Source organism: Triticum aestivum, chromosome 3B, assembly GCF_018294505.1.
Source record: "Triticum aestivum cultivar Chinese Spring chromosome 3B, IWGSC CS RefSeq v2.1, whole genome shotgun sequence".
In the NCBI taxonomy this organism is placed as follows: Eukaryota; Viridiplantae; Streptophyta; class Magnoliopsida; order Poales; family Poaceae; genus Triticum; species Triticum aestivum.
Genome location: NC_057801.1, coordinates 152631065 through 152645797, shown reverse-complemented (window position 1 = coordinate 152645797; position 14733 = coordinate 152631065). Strand labels below are relative to the sequence as shown.

General features: G+C 49.7%; 2 protein-coding genes across 5 annotated transcripts; one reads left to right on the top strand and one right to left on the bottom strand.

The window, feature by feature from the left end:
- Positions 1-1453: 1453 nt before the first annotated feature.
- LOC123069113 (phosphoenolpyruvate/phosphate translocator 3, chloroplastic) lies at positions 1454-4006 on the top strand. Of its 2 annotated transcripts, none has more exons than XM_044491870.1 (8): positions 1454-2171; positions 2276-2404; positions 2491-2729; positions 2883-2967; positions 3082-3204; positions 3305-3373; positions 3493-3622; positions 3720-4006. In XM_044491870.1, the coding sequence occupies exons 1-8, from the start codon at positions 1821-1823 to the stop codon at positions 3788-3790; spliced, it is 1197 nt and encodes a 398-aa protein (XP_044347805.1). In that variant the 5' UTR covers positions 1454-1820; the 3' UTR covers positions 3791-4006. The 2 variants fall into 2 exon arrangements, with proteins under 2 accessions (XP_044347805.1, XP_044347804.1); XM_044491869.1 differs by having other exon boundaries at positions 1455-2171; positions 3079-3204.
- A 669-nt stretch (positions 4007-4675) lies between these two features.
- Positions 4676-9658, bottom strand: LOC123069111 (DEAD-box ATP-dependent RNA helicase 14). 3 transcript variants are annotated; one of them, XM_044491868.1, is made up of 13 exons: positions 9447-9658; positions 9087-9348; positions 8409-8489; positions 8154-8273; positions 7999-8073; positions 7429-7698; positions 6889-7239; positions 6510-6787; positions 6055-6363; positions 5924-5980; positions 5797-5841; positions 5688-5723; positions 4676-5108 (listed from the first exon to the last, which is right to left on the bottom strand). In XM_044491868.1, the coding sequence occupies exons 2-13, from the start codon at positions 9333-9335 to the stop codon at positions 5027-5029; spliced, it is 1953 nt and encodes a 650-aa protein (XP_044347803.1). In that variant the 5' UTR covers positions 9336-9348; positions 9447-9658; the 3' UTR covers positions 4676-5026. The 3 variants fall into 3 exon arrangements, with proteins under 3 accessions (XP_044347803.1, XP_044347801.1, XP_044347802.1); XM_044491866.1 differs by having other exon boundaries at positions 5797-5838; positions 9447-9614; XM_044491867.1 differs by having other exon boundaries at positions 8154-8270; positions 9447-9606.
- Positions 9659-14733: the final 5075 nt, after the last annotated feature.

Below are 14733 nucleotides of genomic sequence, written 5' to 3'. Positions count from 1 at the left end.
AGGGTGGTCGGAGGTGGGGGTCGGATTCATTCTGGTGGCAGTCCCTTGGCGTGGGTGAAGGCGACCGTGGCGGAACTGGCTTTGCACCGCTCGGTGGTTGTTGCGGCTCCTAGTCGATGTTGAAGGTGATGGCCTTAGGCGTGTTCCCTCGGCAGTGAGGGGCGCTTCGATGGCAAGTTGTTGCGGTGACGGCGGTGCGAGGCATCTGATCGGGACTGGCCGAGATCTTGGAGACTTGGAGATGTGCAGAGCTACGGATGAAAATCATGTTCAGTTGTGGCCGGACCGGCGTTGATGGCACCTGCGGGTGTCATTCACTTTCCTGGAGGCTTCGCCGAGTGCAACGCCATCTTCCTCGCGACCTCGTATCTGCAGCTGCCTCCGGGGCGAAAGCCTTGATTCGTAGGATCGGCATGATGGCAACGTCTTTGAGGTTGTTACTCTGTTGGGAGCATTGTGCTGGGAGACTCGAGGTCCCATGATGCACTCCTCCAGCGTTCACCGCTACCCGGATCTTTCTCCTTCGGTGCCATGTACGGTCGTCCTTGGCTACTCCAAGGAAGTTGGAGTTGCTGTTCTTCGAAGGTCTTCAGTGTCGGCCGAGACGCGGCAAGGGGCTCGGTGTTGGGTAGGCTTCTTGTGTCGTAGCCGTGTTGTTGTGTTTGGTTGTCCTTGTACGAACCGGGTGTGCAGTTGGTCACCTTCGTTCTCCGCAGCGAATGGTTGACGTTGTTGTATTTCTTATTTCTCTTCTTCTATAAAGTTAAGGTACGCAATTTGCATACCCTAAAAAAAAAGGATTTTTCACCCAACTAACAGAATGGAAAGCTTTTCTGAAGTCAAAGTTTGGAAGAGCCTCCTTGGGCCTGGACGGTTTGTTCCTTTTCGATGAGGGGGCGGGCATGGGCCATGTTCTCCTGCCGGTGGCACACCAGTAGCCATGTACGTACGGACGGACGGACGGACGGACTGTACGTCTGTACCGATGGATCGCCGCCTGCATCCAATCGGTCAGTTGAGTTGGCGCCGTGGACTACTCATCCGACCGAGCACACGTGACGTCACTCCCCACGAACCTCCTTTGCTCATTTCCCGATCATGATCCGGTCTCCGTCCCCGTTTGCTTTCGCTTTTGTTTTGTCAGCCACCACCGTCGTTATTCTTATTCTTATTATCACACGGCTTGGCTGCACGGCAGCGGATCCCGTCGGCGTCGCTAAAATGCCCATATGCATCCTCAGGCGGGTCCTATTGGCATGGCAGCAGCAACAGAGATGATGGCACGAGTTTCGTCAGAAAATAAAACCAGGCATCAGAAAACCAAAACCATGAGCTTTTCCAACGGAGAGTTTCATCAGTCTCCCGTGGCGAAGCCGCCGGCCGGCCGTCAGAGCGGCAATTCCTGCCTCGCCATCGTCTTCCTCGCGCCTTCCTTCCTTTTGGCACGGGGTTTCCACGCCACTCGTGACGCTCGTAGTTGACGGCTGTTCTTTCTCTCCCTGTTGTTGCGCTCTCCACATACCAAACCGTCCTTTATTTTTGAGGCGGATGGATTGGGATTGGCCACACATTACATATTCCATTCCAGTGCACGTACCGCCCACTGCAGTTTCTGCAAACGTTTAAAAAACAAGGTAGTACTAGTAGGAGTATGACCAGGGGGGGACGAATCTGTACGGGATCGCGGCGAGATTCACCCGGCGCCACCCTCCCCTCCCTGTAACGTCGTTATACAAGTGTACTTATCTCGGGGGACCCTATAAGGGAGGCGGCTCGGGCAGCTCCAAGCGCCAGCGAACCAACCACGAGGACACGGCGAGATGCAGCGCGCCGCGGCCTCCCTCGCCTCCTCCCGCTCCGCGGCTGCCTGGGCGTGCTCCTCCACCTCGCGCCATGCCATCGCCTCCTGCTCGGCCACCGCCCGCCGCGACGCCGTCGTGCCTCTCCGGATTCGCGGGCAGCAGAAGGTTCCCCTCCACTCCATGTCCCTGTCGCTGCTCTCGCGGAGACGGCCTGCGCGGACGGCAAAAGCGGCGGCTGCTGCGGCGGAACTGGCACCGGCGTCGGACGAGGTGGCCGCGGGCGGCGGCATTGCCGGCACGGTGCAGCTCGGCGCCATGATCGTCGCCTGGTACCTCCTCAACATCTACTTCAACATCTACAACAAGCAGGTACGCTACGCACGCGCCGCGCCATTGGCATCCCCTCCCCTGTTCCTCGCCGTCCGTCCGTGCGTGACCGACCACTCAACAAACCCGCTTTGCCACAACCGCAGGTTCTCCAGATGCTGCCATTGCCGCTCCCCTACACCATCACCGCCTTCCAGCTCGCCTTCGGCTCGCTCGTCATCTTCTTCATGTGGGCCACAAAGCTCCACCCCGTGCCCAAGCTCTCCGCCGCACAGGTCCGTCAGACATTTGAACAACAATTTCTTCCTCTGCTTTTCTCTGAATTCGCTCCCCGCGAACTGAAGCCTCTGCTCCCGTTCAGCTGGCCAAGATCGCGCCGCTGGCCGCCGGGCACATGCTGGGCACGGTGTTCACCAACATGAGCCTGGGCAAGGTAGCCGTCTCCTTCACGCACACCGTCAAGGCGTCCGAGCCCTTCTTCACCGTGCTGCTCTCCGCCTTCTTCCTCGGTGAGGTGCCGTCGCCGCTGGTGCTGGGCTCGCTGGTGCCGATCGTCGGCGGCGTCGCCCTGGCATCGCTGACCGAGGTCTCCTTCAACTGGTTCGTCCCGTCTGCTCCGCTGACCACCGGAGAACATTGTCCCTAAATCATGGCCCGATGATTATATTCCCTTTTGCCGTCGACCCCGAATAATTGGGGCCGGGAAGAATCCCGTCGCTTTCTCACGGTACATAAATGATTCCGTCGAGGCAGGGTCGGATTCTGGAGCGCCATGGCGTCGAATCTGCTCAACCAGACCAGGAATGTGCTCAGCAAGCGCCTCCTCGGCGGCGAAGAGGTGATTCCTTCTTCTCCTTCTTCAGTTCACCAGTAACAATTCAGCACTGTACTATCTTACGATTCTTTCCAAATCCCAAACACTGATGAATTTGTTCATGTAATGCTGCAGCAGGAGGAGTTCATGGACGACATAAACCTCTTCTCGGTGATCACCGTGCTGTCCTTCCTCCTATCCTTGCCTCTGATGATCTTTGCAGAAGGGGTCAGCTTCTCCCCAGCGTTCCTCCAGAGCACCGTGAGTCAACCTCGAAGTCTGCAAAATCCAGACAAGTTGAACTGTTGCATCATCATAATTCCTAGTAGACTAATAAACTATTGTGAACTCTGGCTTGTAGGGCCTGAACCTGCAGGAGCTGTGCGTGAGGGCGGCCCTGGCCGGCCTCTGCTTCCATGGCTACCAGAAGGTGAGAGAGAGACACATGACAAACCGTCACACGGTTCTGGCTTCAGTCAGCTCCAAACAAACAGAATGCATGATCTGTAACACTGTTACTGACGATGGTCCTGGCAATGGTAATGGTAGCTGTCGTACATGATCCTGGCGAGGGTGTCGCCCGTGACCCACTCCGTGGCCAACTGCGTCAAGCGTGTGGTGGTCATCGTCTCCTCCGTCCTCTTCTTCCGGACGCCCATCTCGCCTGTCAACGCACTGGGTAAAAACAAATTGGCCACACTGCAATCTCTTTTTTACTCGAGCAGTGTCTTTTCTACTGCAATTCTCTTCTGACTTGTTTCTCCTTGCAACTGCAGGGACTGGTGCGGCACTTGCGGGAGTTTACCTGTACTCCAGGCTCAAGAAAACAAAGCCAAAGAGCTCATGAAGACATTCTGATACAGGTTTTTGTGGTACAAGATTAGATCGATATAGTTATTCAGAGAGAAAATGTATTGAGATAGGTTGTACAGAACTTGCCACGGCCAGTAGTACACTTGTACTACAGGCCACAGCAGCTTCTTTCAGTAGTAACAGGACCAAACTGCTGGTCTTGAAGACTTGTAACATCCTCCCTGAATAATGTCAAATCTCCTGACAAATACTCCCTCCGTCCAGAAATACTTGTCATCAAAATGAATAAAAAGGGATGTATCTAGATACTTGTCATCAAAATGAATAAAAAGGGATGTATCTAGATGTATTTTAGTTCTAGATACATCTTTTTTTGTCCATTTTGATGAATAAAAAAGGATGTATCTAGATGTATTTTAGTTCTAGATACATCTTTTTTTGTCCCTTTTGATGACAAGTATTTCCAGACGGAGGTAGTAGTACAGTATGCTCAGACGCCCTGAGAATACCACATAACAAATTTTGAGAAAAGCGGGCATGTTTGGCTTGTGCCCCTAGCAAATTTTGCAAGACATTGCTTGACCCTCTGTTGGCCAAAATCTTCGGAATATGCAAGATCACATAGGCAACCAAAATTTTGGTAACCAGCCAAATGAAAGCCGAACTTTTGCCAACAATCGGCTAGCCAAAAAATTGGCTGGAGGTCGCCAAAAAGTGGCAACATCTGAGTTGAGTTTGCAAGATGCCACAGATAACCAAAAATTTGGTAACCAACCAAATGAAGGGCTGCCAAAATTTTGGTAGGGTAAATCTGGGCACCAACCAAACATTCCCCTTGTGCTGTGAGAAAACTTGCTATAGAGCACAAGCAAGGCACAGATGTGCACAACAGTTCAGCAGTTCGCGTGGGGCATTTCAGTTCAACATCAAGCCATGCCGAGAGCATTTACAACAGCCAACATAACTTACATGGTTCCGTCCAAAATTCATGGCTCAACCGGTCCGGTTTCCGAAAGATTATAACACGACTACCAGGCATAAAGAGGTCCGAGGTTCCAGGTTTCATAGAGTACTAACGCCAGCATACGGACACCGTATAAAGCGCCTCCGAGACACCACCACATCAACATAGCAAAATATCCGACACGCTTAACCTATGTCAGCAAAGTTCCAGGACACGCTTTGCTTAAACCAACATTGACTGATACTACGATTTGGTTAGGGAACCAACTCCATCTACTCCGTTGTTTCGTCACCATCGTGATGCATTTTACCAGTTGGAGACCCCCACGGCCTTGGGAGGGCTCCTGCTCCTAGCACGGTCACCACCACGGTTAGAGCCGCTATAGAACCTGCCAATCGAACAAAGCGGATCATTAAATTATATATAGCCTTTGTAGATACATCACACCCCCGATGAAAAACCCTACTATTTGATATAGATGAAATAAAGTTGTCAACAGGATGGAACAAAACAGACAACATGTTTTCGCTTAAAGTAAAGTGGCAGTTAACTCAATTTGTCAACCATAAAATACAGTTTGATTCAGCTACGCTAAAAGTTTCACCAATGCAATCAGACTGTTTCTTCTTTATTTCATTAATTTCAAGGACACGGTATGTGTGGGCGTAGGTGAACTCCAAAGTTGGTGACATGTGCCTCTATCGAGTGAGATGCATATTAAAGAGGTATAAATGCATACATCAGATAATTCAACTAGGCAATCCATCCAATCACCACATATGATCTAAGAGCAAATATTGGTAGCTAACAATGCAATCAGATGTTTCTGTTTGTTTCATAAATGTGAAGGACACTGCATAGCATGGGCACAGGTGAACAGCAAAGTATGTGACCATGTGCCTCTCTGTGGAGTGACATGATGTTATGACTTATAAGGTACAAGCATATACTATTATGGATACAGTACCTATCATGAAAGCTGAGACCTTCACCAGAGCCGCCACTGTTATGCCAGATGACAATTGATTAATTATCAGCAGTGGTATATAAGCTGGAAACAAGGAAGTTATACTAACCTGGCAGGTAAACTTGCAGCGCTACTGGTCTGATTGTTGCTACTGCTGTTATGAATGATGCAAGTGAAAGTTCATCAGGTATGGATGAGACTGAAAAGGAATTAGAGAATAGGAATTGGTGCCATACCTGGTATGGAAGCTTGGAGCGCCACCATATTGATTGCCACTGCTGCTGTTATTGAAGCTGCAAACGATGATTCATCAGGCTGGCACAAGTCCTGAATGAAGTATTCAAATCAAATAGAAACTGATATGCACCTCGACTGAAAGCTTGGACCATCCCTAGTCTGGCTGCCATAGGCTCCCTGGCCACCATAGGAATCATTAGAAGATGCCCACCGCCGTGGCCCCCTGCCACCATACCCTCCACGGCCAACCATAGCTCGTAACTCTGGCGAAACATTTTGGTTCGCACGCTCCAAAATCTTCACAAGATCTGAAGCATACTTAGAATCCTGGTCACAGAAGAATGTGTATGCAATTCCAGTCGCACCAGCCCGGCCTGTCCTCCCAATTCTATGGACATAGTCCTCAACACCTGTTGGGAAATCATAGTTAACAACAACCCTGCGGCAAAAGATTTGGGAAGGATTGTCAGTGCACAACATTTAAGAAAACTACAGAATAGTAAATGTGTATTCAACCATCACCATTATGAGCTATATCCATGTCAAACTAGAAAGTCAAAGAAGTTGCAAAGTTAAAGTTCAAACCTGATGTCCTTCACGTCTAAGCCTCGAGCAGCCACATCAGTGGCTACAAGAATTGGGCACCTGCCGGTCCTAAATTCACTCAACACAGAGTCCCTCTCAGCCTGTGATTTATCACCATGAATAGCAGAAGCACCATACTGCCGTGATAGGTTCCGAGACAGCTGATCACACATCCTCTTCGTGGAGCAAAATATGATCACCTTCGATCCAGGCTCCTGTTGTCTCAAGATCTGATCAAGGCGCCTCCCTTTCTCGAAAGATGTGGTAACTTCCACAAGCTGCAAGGTGTAACAAACAAGTCTAAAACAACGTAGCAAAATATACCTCGGCCTAGAAAATAGCATTTTTACCCTGCAGAAAAAATAGCATTTTTTATTACCTGGGTGATTGACTTATTTGCAACCAGCTCATCAGAGTTCCCAATGTTAACCTGGACAGGGTTAGTGAGCAAATCTGAAGCTATTTTCCTCACCTCTCTTGGCCAAGTGGCAGTGAACATAAGAGTTTGCCGTTTCGGTTGCACTTGTTTCACAATTTTTCTTATTTGTGGCTCAAACCCCATATCAAGCATGCGGTCAGCTTCATCAAGAACGAGATAAGCTACCTGACGGAGACTAACTTTTCCCATTTCTAGTATATCATTCAGTCTACCAGGAGTTGCGACAACAATGTCAGCACCACGCTCTAAATCTCTTAGCTGAGGGCCTTTTGGAGCACCGCCATATAGACACTGCAAAAGAAAAAATATGATTAAGACAGTATTCTGTTACGGCTGTATCAATATGTAGGTTACATAAAACAGAAATTACATTTCTTAGGTACGAGTAACATTAGCATCTAGCAATGTGGATACACAAGTGAATTAAGTGGTCTAAGAGTAGAGCAGTGTAGTGCACACATAAAGATAGAAGGAACATACAGTAGATGAAATTCTCGATGATCTACCAAACTTGATTGCTTCATCTTGAATCTGTGTTGCCAATTCCCTGGTTGGAGACAGAACTAACACAGTTGGCCCATCCCTTGAATTGTGCCGTAGGTTCTTAACAAGTATAAACCCTGGAAGTAGATAACCCAGGGTTTTTCCAGAACCTGTCTTCGCCACAGCTACAATATCACTACCTTTTAGAGCAATCGGCCACGATTGAGCTTGGATAGGACTTGGTGCTTTGAATCCTGCTTGCTGCACCTGTAGACATGAGTAATATGTGAACAACTGAATAGTATAGCTGATACAACCTAAATATTCAAGCCCAACATACAATAGGACAAAGAGGAAAAGGTTCCCTATGACACAACATTTTAGCTATATAGAAACCAATTCAGGCGTATTGTAGCTAAAGAAGAAACAACAAAACAAAGAGCATATTTTTCAAACCATAGCAGGCTGGAGAAGACAACGGAACATGTTGAACTCTAATTAAAATCGTTGACTTCAAATAGGGTATAAGGCAGTGCATTACTACTTGTATGCATTATGTGCACGTACCTCCCTTAGAATCTCCGAAGGGAAGCCTGTGGACTGAAACGACATGAATGGCGGTGGAGCTTCACGTCCCGGGCACTAAAAGGTATGGAACAACTAAGTACATCGCGCATAACAACAACGAGGGATTGGGGGCATAAAAGAAATTGAACACATACAATAATAGTAATCTCATGCTTTTTACGGTATGCATCTACCGACATGTTTCCATTGTCAGCCTGTGGAGCTGGGTTAGTAGAAGGCACAGGTGCAGGGTTTGCTCCAGCTGAAAAGCGCTGCTGAAAAAGAGGATAGCATGTTACTATTTGGGAGCAGAACAAGATATGCATCATAGTTGAAGTGGCACTCCTGTGACATTTATGGAGCTATGCGGTATAAAATATGTGACCTGTAACGTGCGAGAAATGTGTTACCTCAAAAGAAGGATCGTTCCTTGCCTTGTGATCAGCAAAGGGCGCATTCTGCACTCTGTTTCCGGCAGATTCAGTGTGCCGCTGAGAACAAGAAGAACATGTCATGATACTGCATAGTTAATGAAATAGATTCCCCAGTTACAGCTATTAGTAGGCTTAACAAACTGAAATTTCCACTTGATAGTTAAGTGGCATTGCTATTCTAAACCATGCTTGCTTGTGTTAATGAGACAAATACAATGCAAAGCGCATAATTTAACCCCAACATGAGATAGTAGGTCAATAAACCTATACTTTCTGCTTCCTGGCTAGTGGCATTCGGGTAGGTTGCCGAAAGAACTGAAGTTTATGCTTAACAGCTAGTGACATTCGTGTTGTATACCATGCTCATCTACATTATGACACAGATACAACGCGAAACAAACAAACAATGATGTAACAGTAGCGTGCAGATGGTGAGAAGCTGGGGAGGAAATATAACCCCGCCTCCAAATGATCGGGAGGCGCACGCATTCTGCGAGCGACGCGTCGCAAGCTTGCGGCTGCTATGCGACAAACGAACGAATCACAAAGGAAATCTCGTACGCGCATTTACTTGCACCCCAGAAATTAAGCTACAGAAGCTACGGGAGAGGGACTAAAAACCCCCAAAACGGGGAGATGATTTTTGCGTTATACCTCCGGCGGGTCTCTGTGCCTGGCCATCTCGTCGTGGTGGTACTGGGGCTGCTGGACGGGAGCGGGGGCCGGGGCCGGCGCCGGAGCGGGGGCGACGGGGGGAGGGGGGCCGGTGGGTCGGTCGTAGGTGACGGCCTTGGTCTCCGGGTTCCAGAAGTAGAGGTAGCCGGTGGTGCCGTCGATGAGGCCCCTCCAGGGCTTGGGCAGCGTCGGATCTGGCGGCGCGTAGCGCGGCGCCGCGGACGCCATTCCTCTCCCAACCCTACGCGGAAAAGAACAAGGAAATCAGATCAGGACCGAGCCGCAATGCGCGCGCGGGGCGGGGGGGAATGAGGTCGCGGGGGCGGACGCGGAGCGAACCCTAGCGATCGGCGGCGCGGGCGCGGGGGGGTCGCGGGCGGCGGCGGCGCGGGCGCGGGGGGGTCGCGGGCGGCGGCGGCGGACGGAGGAAGGGGCGGGGGAGGGAGCCCTGGGCGTCGCGCTGTGGCTGCGCGGTCCTCTGTGGGTGAGTGGGAACCCTTTCCTTCCTCGTCGATGGGGGCCGCTGCGGTCGCGTGGTTAAGTAGGGTGGGTGCGTTCGTCCCGTCCGATTGAAAAGTATTCTACGAAAATGGGAGCGGAGGTGTCGATGGGGTGCGGTGCGCCTCGCTCACACACCTGGCCTGACCTGACCCGGCCCCGGGAGAGCCAGCGAGGAGGAGTGGGGATGCCAGGTGGCCAGCTGCGACAACAAGTGGTGGTGGGATCGGGAAGCGCCAAAGGTGCAAGGCCCGCGCCCGGCCCGGCCCGAGGTTCATTATCTCTTTGCTGCTTTCGGCCCAGGCACCGCCTAGCCAGCAGCTCTCTCGCCTCTTTCTTCGTGCGCAGGGTGCTTTGGATTCCTGCCGATGCCTGTTCACGTCTCGCGGAAAGGCAAAAAATGATCTACAGTACGTGTTTGAATGAAGAGGAGAAAAGCAAAACAGCGGAGGAAAAATACGTCTTCCATACAGGGTGAAGGGCAAAAGAAAAGGGACGGAGAAAAATTACGTCTTCCATATGATCTTTGACTTAGACTAGTGTACAGTATAAGTGTTCCTGCACGCACTCGGCTGTTTTGCGGCTCCTGCTTCGCTACTCACTCCGTTCTAAAAAATTTGCCAAACATGTGGCATGAAGAGACTAGTGACGAGCTCCGTTCGTCACCAAACAATACGTATCTATTTCTGCCAACCACGCATTGTAGATCAGTGCATAAATTGGACTCGATTTACCCACAACTATTTTCTACCACGTCAACCAAAAGCTTCGGAAGCCAGGACAATTGCAAGTTAGCGTTCTTCCTCGCATGGCGAGGGCGTCATAGACTATCGATGAGCCCGTGTTCCGGCATCCTCTCTTTCTGGTATAACGGGGGCTCCGTGTTGCACCACTACAATGTCTTCCTCTTTCTCGAGAGCGGCTTCGATTTCAAAGGCTACTGCATCATGCAGTCCGATGATCGTACGATGAGATTGAATGATGTACTCGTTAGAGGAGCCGTGCCTAAATAACACGGTCATGTTCCTCGTGTTTGATCTGACTGTGTGATTTTTGGTGGACATGTTGATGGCAGTCTTTACATGGTTTGTTTCTCAAAAGAGAGCATTTTGCTTGAGGCATGTCTAATGGCCAAAGCTGATAAGGGATGGCTATGACATCGTCAATTGCTTGCTATCGTTCATCTTCATCCTCGACAACGCCATGAGTGATGTGACTGATGCCAAAAAGATGGCCGGGTGAAGCCTTGCCACCACCACAACGTTGACCTTTCCTATAGAGGGTATGATATTTTCATCCCATTTTTACATGTTCATGTGATAGGCATACTTGCAACTACCATAGGTTTTCTCATTTTATATTTAGTATGTGCGAACCAACATGTGGTTGGATGGTTAGGAGGACAATGCCATCCGCTGCCCACCAGAGCTCAAGTCTCAAATTTGACATCGATGTTCGCATTTTCCTGGATATATTACAGTCCTTTCGACGATGTGCGTTCAGTGAAAGGAAACGTTTCTGTCGACTACGGATGCGTCTGTGGCAACTTTGTCAATCTCAAAATAATGTGCCACCTCAATCTCTCGGAGGTGCTCATAGGGGTAGGGTGTGCGTGCGTACGTTCATAGGGACGTGTGTTTGTGCGTATGTACGAGCGTATGCGTCTGTACTGTGTTCAAAAGAAGTATGAGATCAATATTGTTAGCAATGCTATCATGATTTATTTATGGATTAAATTAATTATAAAATTGGTAATATAGTCAACAATCGAAAAACCATATGTTTTTAGGCAATTTATTATTCAAGACTTTGTTGGTACATTGAAATCGGACCTATTTATGGGTGTTCACTTTAAGCATTGGCAAACCAAGACTGTCTTCTGGCTCACGGCCATAAATATGTTCTAGGTCGCAGGTGGCACTCGGTTACTCCTGACTAGGAGAAGGCGTTCAGGGAGGTCACCGTTGTCTTGTGGGAGTTGTTCTGAGCATGTACAATTCAATTTCTCGATTCAATAGAAACCCAAAGAGGTGCCTATGGTACCCAAATAAGGATGGGATGATTAGAGGCAAGCTAGTTGACACATATCTACAGATGCGGGTTGTCAAGGACTTCTATTTGACATATATCATGGCGGGGAGTCTCAATCTACATCTCAAATCGCTCTTTCTATCTGTGTGCTAGTTTCAATCTACTCGGCGGGTTGCTTTCTAAAAGGATCTAGATAACGACTAGAGGGGGTGAATAGGCGTTTTAAAACTTTTACGGATTTGGATTTATTCTAATGCGGAATTAAACTAAACGGATACTTTTCAAACACAAATCCTAAATATGCTAGGCTCAACTAAGTGCACCAACAACCTATGCTAAACAAGATAGGCACTTAAGGAAACTAGCAAGCACAAACTATATCACAAGATATGAAAATGTAGGAACAACTAAGCAATTCAAATAGCACAAGATATATCAATATGAGCAAGTATGAATCGCGGGGAGTAAAGGGTGTGGGTATGAGATAACCACAAGTGAGTCGGGGACGCTGATTTATCCCGAAGTTCACACTCGTGAGAGTGCTAATCTCTGTTCGAGCGGCCGAAGCCAAAGCTCCAAGGCGTCATCGAGTGACTCACCGTATTCTCCCTTTTGAGTCACCCCCAATGGATGAGCATTGATTCACTCGTGGTTGGTATTGAAGGCGGCCACTGTCGGTGTCAAAACCGGCGGATCTCGGGTAGGGGGTCCCGAACTGTGCGTCTAAGGCTAATGGTAATAGGAGGCGGGGGACACAATATTTACCCAGGTTCGGGCCCTCGCCATGGAGGTAATACCCTACTTCCTGCTTGATTGATCTTGATGATATGAGTATTACAAGAGTTGATCTACCACGAGATCGTTGAGGCTAAACCCTAGAAGCTAGCCTATGATTATGATTGTTCTTGTCCTATGGACTAAACCCTTCGGTTTATATAGACATCGGAGGGGGCTAGGGTTACACAGAGTCGGTTACAGAGAAGGGGATCTACATATCTGAATTGTCAAGCTTGCCTTCCACGCCAAGGAGAGTCCCACCCGGACATGGGACGAAGTCTTCTATGTTGTATCTTCATAGTCCAACAATCTGGCATACACATATAGTCCAGCTGTCCGAGGACCCCTTAATCCAGGACTCCCTTAGTAGCCCCTGAACCAGGCTTCAATGACGATGAGTCTGCCGCGCAGATTGTCTTCGGCATTGCAAGGCGGGTTCCTTCTCCAAATACTCCAAAGTAGATCTTGAACACAAGAATCGTGTCCGGCTCTGCAAAACAAATTCCGCATACCACCGTAGAGAGTATAATATTCCACGAGTCTAATCTGCTGACAACTTCTTCATAGCATGACATCACGCTGCGGCCCAGTCATTATTCGAGTCGTTTTCCCAACCTGCTACTACACGTTTTGCGAGGCGATTTTATTGGCACGTCTCGTCGAAGCAGAGATCGTGTCCCCTTATCGCGGGATTCTCATCAATACGGGCGTGGGTAACCCAACCGTGCCATTAGCACGACGTTTGGGGAATAAGCGAGTTTATAGGGCAAGTGGGGAGGCGCATGATCTCTGCTGCCTTTATAAAGAGATAAGGATTCCCCTTTTTTCACCCACACCTTCTTCTTCCTCTGCTCATCCATTCTCGAGCTCCAACGCCCAAGCTTTCGCCTTCCCCGCAAAAACATTCCGAACATGTACGGAGTGGGAGGCAAGTGGATGGCCTCTTTTGTTAAGAAGGAGGACATCAAGAAGCTCCGGGAGGCTGGATACTTGTCCAAAGACATCGCGCATCGGCTTCCGGCCAAGGGGCAGATCATCCCTACCCCGGAGCCCTGGGAAAGGGTAGTGTTCCTCTCCCACTTCGTCCGCGGGCTGGGATTCCCCCTCCACCCGTTCGTCCGCGGACTAATGTTCTACTACGGGCTAGACTTCCATGATTTGGCCCCTAACTCCATCCTCAACATCTCGGCATTTATTGTCGTGTGTGGGGCCTTTCTCCGCATCACACCTCACTTCGGCCTATGGCTGAAGACCTTCAACGTGAAGCCAAAGGTGGTGAGCGGCCAACAAGCGGAGTGCGGGGGCGCCATGGTGGGCAAGATGCCCAATGTCACCTGGACTGAAGGCTCCTTTGTGGAGACTGTGAAGGGGTGGTAATCGGGGTGGTTCTATATCACTGAGTCGCGCGACACCAACTGGGCGGCGACCCCCGAATTCCGATCTGGCGTTCCCATGCGGCTCACCTCCTGGCAAGAGAAGGGCCTAGCCTAGGGCTCGGCGGAAGAACTGACTGGACTCCATACTTGTGTCCAGAACATGATAAGCAAGAAAATCAAGCTCGTCAACATGGTCCAAGTTATGCTCTTCCGCCGGATTCTTCCGTGCCAGAGACGGACTTGTAATTTGTGGGAGTTCGACCTGGCTGAACACCAGACGCTGCTAGAGCTTTTCAGCATGATGCATGAAGACATATGGAAGGTGCTTTTTAAGGCCAGCGAGGTACCAGCGCCCACGGCCGAAGATCGCGGGCTCAGCGCAAAATGCGGGGCTAATCCGGTAAGTTTTCATATTTGCAAGATATGTCTTCTACTAGCATATCCGTGGAAGGAACCTAAGCCTCCATGCCAATCTTTCAAGCCTGGGTAACGATAGCGGAGCAGATTAACTATCCGGCTCCGCTACCTAAAGATCCAGAAACACTTCTTCTGACGAGGATGCTGTTTCCGGTGCCCTATGAGGTGCCGGAGAAGAAGGCCAAGAAGACGGCCACGGGGACCAGAGATGGTCTCCGGTGCAAGGGTGCTTCGGACATGACGTCCGAAGACACCAAGACGCACTCCTCCACCGAAGACGACGAGGAGGAGGAGGAGGAAATCCATCCCCCCTACTGGGGGAGAAAGAAGAGGAAGGCCTCCACACATGGGGAGGCTGAGGCGTCCAAGAAGGGAAAAACCTTCCTTCCGGACTACTCCACCGCAGCCACCAACAACGGCGAGGAGTGGGAACCCAGGGCCAAGCCCCTGGCCAAATCATAAGTATCCGGACACAATAGTATTTCCGGTCTTTTTGCTTTATTGCTTCTTAATGTGTCAGACATGCA